Genomic DNA, 10,701 nt, shown 5'->3' with positions numbered 1-10,701 from the left:
ACCTAAGAAGTAAGATGGTAGAATTAGAATGTATAGCAGTGAAGGTTGACATAGACTTAATTGGCATCTCAGAGACATGGTGGAAAGAGGATAACCAATAGGACAGTGCTATACCGGGGTACAAATTATATCGCAATAACAGAGAGGCGCACTCGGGAGGAGGTGTGGCGCTTTATGTCCGGGATGGCATAGAGCAACACGATAAACATCCTGCATGAGACTAAATACAAAATTGAATCTTTATGGGTAGAAATCCCTTGTGTGTCGGGGAAGACTATAGTGCTAGGGGTATACTACCGTCCACCTGGTCAAGATGGTGAGACGGACAGTGAAATGCTAAGAGAAATTAGGGAAGCTAACAAAATTGGTAGTGCATTAATAATGGGAGACTTCAATTACCCAAATATTGACTGGGTAAATGTATCGTCGGGTCATGCTAGAGAGATAACGTTCCTGGATGGAATAAATGATAGCTTTATGGAGCAATTGGTTCAGGAACCGACGAGAGAGGGAGCAATTTTAGATCTAATTCTCAGTGGAGCACAGGACTTGGTGAGAGAGGTAACGGTGGTGGGGCCGCTTGGCAATAGTGATCATAATATGATCAAATTTGATTTAATGACTGGAAGAGGAACAGTGTGAAAATCCAAGGCTCTCGTGCTAAACTTTCAAAAGGGAAACTTTGATAAAATGAGAAAAATTGTTAGAAAAAAACTGAAAGGAGCAGCTATAAAAGTAAAAAATGTCCAAGAGGCGTGGTCATTGTTAAAAAATATCATTCTAGAAGCACAGTCCAGATATATTTCACACATTAAGAAAGGTGGAAAGAAGGCAAAATGATTACCGGCATGGTGAAAAGGGGAGGTGAAAGAAGCTATTTTAGCCAAAAGATCTTCATTCAAAAATTAGAAGAAGGCTCCAACAGAAGAAAATAGGATAAAGCATAAACATTGGCAAGTTAAATGTAAGACATTGATAAGACAGGCTAAGAGAGAATTTGAAAAGAAGTTGGCTGTAGAGGCAAAAACTCACAATAAAAACATTTTGAAATATATCCAAAGCAGAAAGCCTGTGAGGGAGTCAATTGGACCGTTAGATGATCGAGGGGTTAATGGGGCACTTAGAGAAGATAAGACCATCGTGGAAAGATTAAATGATTTATTTTCTTCGGTGTTTACTGAAGAGGATGTTGTTCATAAATTTCCTCTTTATTGTTGTACATTCCCATTGTACATTGGGAATGTACAACAATAAAGAGGAAATTTATGAACAAATAAAGAACATGAAAGGGAACCAAGAGGGCGATAAGTTGATAATTGTTGGTTAAATAAAAACTGATAAATGTAATACATATAAAATTTGGAGCTATCTGATTGTAATATTGTTTGGTAAATGGTATATGGATGTATTTTAATATATTAGCATAGGTGAACTGTTGTATTAGAATTAGGTGCAATATTTGTTTGTATAATATGATTGAGCATGTGTGAATGTGGTGTGAGTGATGGGGTGATGTTTTAAAGTGTATAATTTGAATAATGAAATTGTATTAGATTTAAAGATTTAAAAACAATAAATGAGATAAATAATACACAGGTATTTAGATATTATTTATTCATTAGAATTATACCTGTGGGTTAGCCATATGATATGATATTGATCCCACCAGTTAAACCAGACTCAAAATTTGAAGATAAAAGACATGCACAATTTCACTTCTGCAACTTAATTAGCAGATGTAAATGTTTATGGGCAAGTTTGGAAATGTGTGCATATAGCACTTATAAAATAGCAACTTGTGCGCATACTTCTAAACTCTGGCCCAGAATGCCCCTAAGCCATCTATTTTTCCCCTGTTAACATTTACATGTTACAGCACAAGTATGCTCATATTTGAGATGTTTCCAACATAGCAAATACATGTGCATATGCTGATTTTACTTGCGGAAACCTTTTGAAAATTAACTCTGCAGAGAGCAATTGACAAAATGATCTCCAGCTAATGAAAGAAATTCCCTTTGGAAGAATGTATTCTTTTTTTGGAACATGAGTTGTGGATGTTGCGAAAATATTCAAAGGACAATTTGGAGGAGGTTTCATCTGACCTTGGTCCTCACCAGCAGAAACCTCTATCTTTTTTGTAGCTAGTACAACTTCTGTCTTCTGAAAAATATCAAGTCTTTCACCAAAGATTCATCTTTATTACCATTCATATCTGAAGAAGGGATGTATGCAATTTTGAAAGCTCATACTCAAAAACATTATTAGTTGACAGTCAGGACACTTGTGCATACCTCTCCAGTCAACTGGTTGAATTATCTTTCATATTTCATAACCTGTTTGATCATACAATGATTTCTAGACATGTATTAAATATAAATGAAGCAACCATTTTCATGATCTTTGGAAAAACATCAACCCACCTCTTCCCCCAATTTATCAAATTTACAGGTAGATTTACTAACATAGAAACATAGAAATGACGGCAGAAGAAGACCAAACGGCCAATCCAGTCTACCCAGCAAGCTTTCACACTTATTTTTCTCATACTTATCTATTACTCTGACTGCTGAGGTCAGGGCTCTTATTGGTAACTTTTTGCTTCAAATTTCCTTCCACCCCCGCCATTGATGTAGAAAGCAGTGCTGGAGCTGTATCAAAGAGAAGTATCAAGCTTAATTGGTTAGGAGTAGTAACCGCCACAATAAGCAAGCTACTCCCATGCTTGTTTACCCAGCCTGTACAATTTAGTCCTTGTTGGTTGTTGTCTGAATATAAATCCTCTTTTCTTCATTCCCCCTGCTGTTGAAGCAGTGAGCTGTGTTGTATATGTATTCAAAGTGAAGTATCAGGCTTAATTGGTTCGGGGTAGTAACCATCGTAACAAGCAAGCTACACCCATGCTTATTTGTTTACCCAGACTATGCAATATAGCAATATCATGGTGATATATCATGATATTTGTGATATTTAAAAAAAAAATTGAAGCCCTTATTGAAATTATCTGCTTTGCATGCATTTCCATGCATAAAATTAACTACTGCATGCAAAGAAGTTAATGCCTATTCAATTTAATGCAAAAAAAATAATGTGGCTGATTTAAAAAAAAAAAAATCCAGCTGAGTTACTTTATCACATTTCAAGGAGCTGTAGTTATTTTTTCTCTGGAACATCGGGTTGCTAACACGCATCCCGATGTCCCTGGGATGCCTCTTAAATAGTAATGAAGGCCAAAAGTAACCCTCACCTCCTGCAAAATTTCAAAATTCTCCCAGAAGTCTTGCAAGACCTTTGCATCTGCCCCCCCCCCCCCCCCCCGTATCTAGAGGTGGCAAGTCAAACAAAAAGTTAAAATAATAGATTTAATTTCACATGGTGACACTCCAACCATTCCAAAAACACCTCCCCTTTCCAAGTAAATGACCCCTGTTTACAAAGTCCAACCCTTCCCAGTTCAAATTCCTCTAAGGCATCCAACCCTTCAGCCCTCCTTCCATAAATTGAATCCCTGGTTTCTAGTGAGCCCCCCTCCCTCCCTCTCTTACCAAGACAATAGAACATGGTGGTCTAGGAGTGCTCCCGGAAGCACCCTCCTGACCCCCTCCTGCCCCGGACTTCCCACCACAAAGAAGAATCCATGGAGGTCTAGTGGCTATTCAGAGTGACCCCTAGCTCCAGTCCCGATTGTGATGGAGAAAAGTTTGATCAGTGCCTTTTTGAACAATGGCATCAACCAGGCCCAGATCTAGGGAGCACTGTGGGCTGCTACTAGACCACCACAAATTCTGCTTTGAGGTGTAGGGAATCTGTGAGTCCCCCTAAATCACCAGGGTCTATTTTCTTGTTAGGGGGTGAAAGGGAGGGGGAGGGAGCATGAGGGGTCCCTCTAGAAATCAGGAATTGAATTTATGGATGGGAGGCTCTGGGGATGTTGGATGCCGGGGGGGGGGGGGGGGGGGGGGAGGGATGGTGGCTTTTGGATACTGGTGTTATTTACTTGAAGGGGAAGGGTTTAGAACAGGGTAGGGCATCACTACATGAAAGAAAAATCTATTTTGTTTTACAATTTTTGTTAGGCTGCACCACCTGTAGAGGCATCAGGGGTCTCATAAGACCTCCTAAGGTAGGATTTTGAATAATGAGATGAAGGATGCTTTTTATGCCTCATGATCCTTTCTCACAATGGTGGCCCCAGGTGAAGTCGGCCACCATTGTACATTTTTTTACCATTTCACTGCGATACTTATGCTTTTTTTCACAATAAAAAATAATGCAATGAAATGACTATTTTATTTTACTGGGAGGGGCCCAAAATATCACAGGAATGTGCCCCCCACAATATTTCACACCTCCCATGATAAAATATTGCTTCATTGTAAATATGTTTCTAAGACAGATGAAAGCTAGGGTTTTCCATTCTTGGATTTTAAATTAAGATCCAGAGGACTGCATAGATAACATAGGGTGATGAGTTAGGCAACAGAACAAACCCTCTGCAATATTTTTTCACTTATTGCTCTCTTCAGGGCCACTTTAACATCCTTGTTCCTCAAGCTATAGATGAATGAGTTCAACATAGGTGTTACTATTGTATAAATCACACTGGCCACACGGTCATACTCCAGTGAGTAACTGGTTGAGGGACGGAAATACATAAAAAATATGCTTCCATAATACAAAGTAACAGTTGCTATATGAGAAGAACAAGTAGAGAAGGCTTTGGACCTCCCAGACACAGAAGAAGCTTTGAATATGGTGGAGATAATTCGAATATAAGAAACAATGATAAACAGAAAAGATGCCATGTCCATCAATGATCCCTCTGTGAACATCATCAGCTCATTGAGGGATGTGTCTGTGCAGGAAAGCTTGAGTAGTGGGGGAATATCACAGAAGAAGTGAATGATCTTGTTGGAGCTGCAGAAGGACAAACGACACATCAAAATGGTGTGAATCAAGGAATTCAGAGCCCCGATGAGCCAGCACACTCCCAGGAGAGAAAGACATGTTTCTTTATTCATGATCATGGGGTAGTGCAAAGGGTTACAGATGGCCACATACCGATCATAGGCCATGACAGCAAGCAGCACAATTTCAATACCAACAAATGTGACGAAGAAGGATAACTGTGTCATGCACGCAGTATATGAAATGGCTTTATTTTCTGAGAAGATATTGATTAGCATCTGTGGTACAGTGACTGAGCTGAAGCACATATCCACAAAGGACAAGTTACTGATGAAGAAATACATGGGAGTGTGAAGGTGATGATCAGTGGCAACTAAAGTAATCATTATTGTGTTGCCTACTAGATTGAGCAAATACATGGTGAAGAACAACACAAAGAGAAAAACCTGATGTTCTGGGATATACGAGAAGCCCAAGAGTAGAAATTCTGTCACAGTTGTCCAATTTTGTGACTCCATCTGTCCAGCTGTTCTGTAAAAATTACATCATCATCAGCCTGAGCAACACATTATCTTGATATGATCATCATCATCTTCTGCTTCATCAGATTAAGAAATACCTTTATTATATCACTAATCAATAGCTGTAACATTTCCATTATTTACTGCATCATCAGTAGCAGCATAATCCTGACTGCCTTTATGCTGTCCTTTAACAATTTCAGAAATGAGTTCAGCATCACAAATTAATCATTACAGATTCAGAATTAAGAAACTCTGTTGGCTCTATTGGCAGTTTGCACATCTTGCAAAAATAATCCATGTGGGGGGCAATTTTCAATAGGCTACATTGCTGCAAAATACACTGGTATTTTTATATCTGAGAAATTTGTGGATATATATTGAAAGGGAAACAACACAGCCCACAAAGTATGCTGAAACTGCTCATTTACCCCTAAAAATGCATCAAGCCACAATATTTTTCCACAGGAGCGGGCCAACTATCACATGGGGGTGTGGCTGTGATAGAGGGGTCCCTCCCCCCAAAAAACATTGAGACTCTATGGAGCATTCTTTTGTCTTATGGCCAAATACCGCAGGACAAAACCATGTGGCCTGTGGCCCTTTAACACAATGGCAGCCCAAAAGTCAAGGGACCACCATCACCTTAAAGGATCAACTGCAGGAAAAAGGAAGAAGTGGAGCAAGGGTCAGGGTTGATCCAAGGTGCAACTCAGGGCCACCACTCAAAGTTTATTTAAAAAAAAAGATGTAATTCACATGCAGCTACGGCCCCAGCCTCCCCCCACCTAGTCATCAAAATTGACAATGCCCCCTTTCCATTGAAACGACGTCATGCATGGAAGCTCCACTCCCACCCCCAACCCAAGTGCTCCCTAAAATATTTGGGGTATAATGCCCCCTTCCCCCATCCCCAAAACATAAACAAAATAAATTGAAGTTCAGTGGCCCCCTATACCCAATGTCCCCCAGCACCTCTCAAACCTTACAAATGGGTCCTGGCTTCCTCTTTGGGGTCTGGGGTGCCCTCTAGCCCCTGGCCCGGTTGGTACCATTTTCAAAATAGCACCGACCTTACCTTGCCCCAGCCATGTGACTGAATAGAATGTTTCTATTCTGTTTTTGAATTATTTTATTTTCATCTTTGAGAAATATGTGTCACTTTTATTTTTTTCTATTTTGTATGGTACGGCATGAAATACATTTCCTTTTCTATTTTTCCAGCTTAGCCCTATATGAAGACTTTAACTTTTGGTGTTTCCTTTTCAATTTTGTCTGCATGTTTCTGTTTCTAATTTTTGGTCACTTTTTCTGTATTTGGTAAGGGTCTATCTGTGTTCTGTGTGAGCTATGGAGTTAAGGATTTCTTCCTGCAAATAGTATCTATGTATAGATCTTTAGCAGCTCCTTGTTTTTTTGCAATCTACACCAGATGTATTAGTCTTTAAGAGCCTATTGTAATATTTGAATCGCTGCCTTTTTTTTTTTTTTTTATAGGTAGGGTGTTGCTGTTAGAGTCCTCAGAATTTGAATGTAATTTTTGTATGGTGAGTAGCAAGAGGAAATGTTCTGGTTCTGTTCTAGATTCATTGTTGGAGTCTCTGTAGATGCAGAGTATTTTATACAATTGGAGGTTCTGGATTTCTGTTGGGTTTCTTTCCCATTCTATGAAGTTTAAGGTTAATGATGGGCTCTGGACTTCACTCCCATACTGTTTAGGAAAACTGACTGAATCAGTATAAGTAACTCTATCACCTTCCTCATCTTCTTATGGTCAGTATCAGCATCACAATTGTCTTTGCCATCATTAGCTTAATCACCAACTTCACAAATGCTTTTAGCATCAACACCATCAGTCTCTACACCATCAGTCTCATCAGTCTCAACACCATCAGTCTCATCAGTCTCAACACCATCAGTCTCTACACTATCATCATTATCATCATCTTACTCTACCTCATTAGCACCTACACAAAATGTTTATCATCATCCTTTTAATATCCAAATTCAGAAATACCATCACCATTACCAATATTTACATCCCTATCGTATGATCACATTCTATTTTGATATTGTCAGCATCTTAATCCAAACCATCAGCATTATACTCTAGGATACTCATCTCTGGCTTCACAATCTACAGGTAGGTCTGACTTTCAGGATAACCAAAATTTGCAAGTCAAATGGATTCTTAGAAAAAAAGTATGAAACTAATAAATATTCATTGTGGATATTTGAAAACCAGAAATGGTTGTAAGCTTAAGGAACAGAAATGATTACATTTTCTGTATATCATTAGTATTCCCATCCTCTTGATCATAATTCTGTCTGTCATCAAACTCAAATTTCATCATTGCCATCAACACCTCTTCTCCTAATCTTCATATCAGCATTACCTTCATCACTGACAATATCAGGGGTAGCATTACCATCATCCACTAGGGGTGTGCATTCGGATTGACCGCATTAGTAAAACGCTACTCATATTTTTTTTTAACTTAAAAAATTGATTCGACATAAACGATCGGATTTCCCACATATCGAACATAGATATGTTCGATATGTGGGAAATCGCGATTATTGAGCCAAAATAAAAATATAAACCCCCTCACTCTCCTTAATCCCCCCCCCCCCGACTTACCACAACTCCCTGGTGATGGAGCGAGGAGTGAGGACGCCATTTCTGCAATCCTTGGCGAGAAGCATGTGACGTCGGCGGCACGTCGAGTGACGTCGGCGCCACGTGATTCCCGGCGAGTTCGCGCCGGATGGCTCGTTCGGCCCAAAAAGAACTTTTGGCCAGCTTGGGGGGCCCTCCTGACCCCCCCAAGCTGGCCAAAAGTTCTTTTTGGGCCGAACGAGCCGTCCGGCGCGAACTCGCCAGGGAATCACGTGACGCCGGCGTCACTCGACGTGCCGCCGACGTCACATGCTTCTCGCCAAGGATTGCAGAAATGGCGTCCTCACTCCTCGCTCCATCACCAGGGAGTTGTGGTAAGTCTGGGGGGGGGGATTAAGGAGGGTGAGGGGGTTTAAATTTTTTTTTTGCACATATGTACATATATCCAACTCATTGGATTTTTGTTATGTCCATATTGGCCGCAAGTGGGACCCACTTTCGGACATAAGAAATATGAACATAAAATTTTGCTCTGCACATCCCTGTCATCCACTACCTTCATCATTCTCACTGCTGCCGCTTCAGTTAATACAAAACACAGCAGCTCGCATTCTTACCGGTATACCATTAAAACAGCATATCACTCCTATTTTATATAAACTACATTGGCTACCTATCAAATATCAAATTTTGTATAAAATATTGATCATAATCCATTCATTATTAAATAATCCAAACTCCGACCAGGGAGAACCAAGATGGCTGCCGCACCGTGAGCACGAAAAACATCCCAGCTCCGTGGTGATTCTTGAAATTCTTTCCTTTGCCTTGAACCGCTTTTTCTTCATAGTAGAGATGGCTCACACTAAAAGAAAGGTAAAGATAAGAGACAACCTTACCTCTACTCCCAATATTTCTTCACGTCAACCGCAGATCAAGGAAGTTTTCGGGAACATGCACCAGAAACTGGTGGGAGGGGCCGCAAGCGTCAACGGTGGAGAGCGGTCACCAGACGCTATGGCCGAGGAAACATCAGTCAGCCCTGGAGTGCCAACAGTCCCAGCTTTGCCATATAGGCCCCTAGGTGGTGAGGGGATGGAACAACAAGTTCCAACGCCGTTGATACAAGCAGCCTCAAGGACTTCTGACACCTAAGGAAGAGACGGTGAACAACCGTCGACTTCGGAGAACCTGACAAGTTCGAGCACCAAAGGTAAGAAAGAGGAGGCATGGCGTTTGGAACTAGGCAAGGCTGGCCTTTTGGAGAGGAGAGGTAAGGAGACTGAGATACATGTAATTGTGAATGCACCATTGGAAATTCCGGATAAAATCACCCTGGAAGAAATATGGAAGGCACTTATAAATATGGAAAAAGCTATAAATGATTTAACTAATGTTGTAAAACAAAATATGAAGAAACACATAGGGGCAGAATTTCAAAAGCATTTACTCGAGCAAAACTGGTTTTTGCTCGAGTAAATACACTTTACTCAAGTAAGTGGGCTTTTCAAAATTGCTACAGTATATGCCATTGAATTGTCCATAGGATTTACTCAAGTAAGTGCACTTTACTCGAGTAAATAGCTTTTGAAAATTGCTATGATAGTATGTCACATTTACATGCGTAACTCCTTTGAAAATGACCCCCATAGATTAGAGAATAAGATTCAATTGGTGGAAATGTCTGTGAAAAAGGTTGAGATAGAAATTAAGAGTGAAAGAAGTACAATGTAATCTGATAAAATCTGAGAGTGTGGTGTTGAGGAGGATGGATTTCATTGAAAATGAATTAAGAAGAAATAATTTAAGACTCTTGAATTTTCCTAAAACCAGATGGATGGCACCTAAGGATCTCCTCAAAAGTTATTTTATCAATATCTTACGTTATCCAGAAACACTTACTCCAGCGATTTCAAAAATATTTTACTTGCCTGAGAAAAGGGAAGAAAAGAGATTACAAGATCAAGATCATATTTCCTTAGATAATCTTACAGAGATACTGGAAAAATCTTTTGAGAGTAAAATAGAGTCCAGAGTAACATTGTTGGTGACTTTTATACAATCGTCAGATAGAGATAATGTATTGCGACTGTCCTTCCACACTCAGACCCAGCTTTTCTATGGACAACAAATTAGAATATTCCTAGACATTACCAAGAAGATGCAGGAAAAAAAGAAAAATTTTTCTGATGATGAAGGGTGAAGTGATTTCACGGAGCCAAATTTTATTTAAAGTTCCCGTGCAGGTGTATTTTGGTTTATCAAAATGATAGATATGTTTTTGCCAAGCCAGAACAATTGCGTGCATACTTAGACTCGCACTCCTAGGTAATCTAAGAGGTGTTGGTTAAAAGAGATTAGGTACATGACACAGGGTTACAGCTAAATGTTTAAGATGATTTATATTTCCAGTGGATCCACTTTAATATTTAGTTCTCCTACATTCTTATAATATATGGTAAATAGGGTTATTTCCTAGTAAGATGATTAAGAAGGATGATGTTATTTCTATCTTTTTCTGTAAACATTGTTTTCAATGTAATTATAATTGAAACTTCAATAAAAATCAAATAGAAAAAAAAATCCAAACTCCTCCTGGCTTTGCTCTACTTTAAGAATATATAAACCCTCCAGAGAGCTTCGATCTTCAAA

At 39.5% G+C, this 10,701-nt stretch overlaps 1 protein-coding gene across 1 annotated transcript; it reads right to left on the bottom strand.

Annotated features, from left to right (window-relative positions):
- Positions 1–4,472: 4,472 nt before the first annotated feature.
- On the bottom strand, positions 4,473–9,089 carry LOC115088691 (olfactory receptor 5V1-like). The gene is made up of 2 exons (XM_029596945.1): positions 9,059–9,089; positions 4,473–5,434 (listed from the first exon to the last, which is right to left on the bottom strand). Exon 2 carries the CDS (start codon positions 5,424–5,426, stop codon positions 4,473–4,475), a length of 954 nt encoding a protein of 317 aa, XP_029452805.1. The 5' UTR covers positions 5,427–5,434; positions 9,059–9,089.
- Between the last annotated feature and the right edge of the window lie 1,612 nt (positions 9,090–10,701).

The sequence above is a fragment of the Rhinatrema bivittatum genome, chromosome 3, assembly GCF_901001135.1.
Source record: "Rhinatrema bivittatum chromosome 3, aRhiBiv1.1, whole genome shotgun sequence".
In the NCBI taxonomy this organism is placed as follows: Eukaryota; Metazoa; Chordata; class Amphibia; order Gymnophiona; family Rhinatrematidae; genus Rhinatrema; species Rhinatrema bivittatum.
This window is presented reverse-complemented; position numbering and strand designations above follow the sequence as displayed.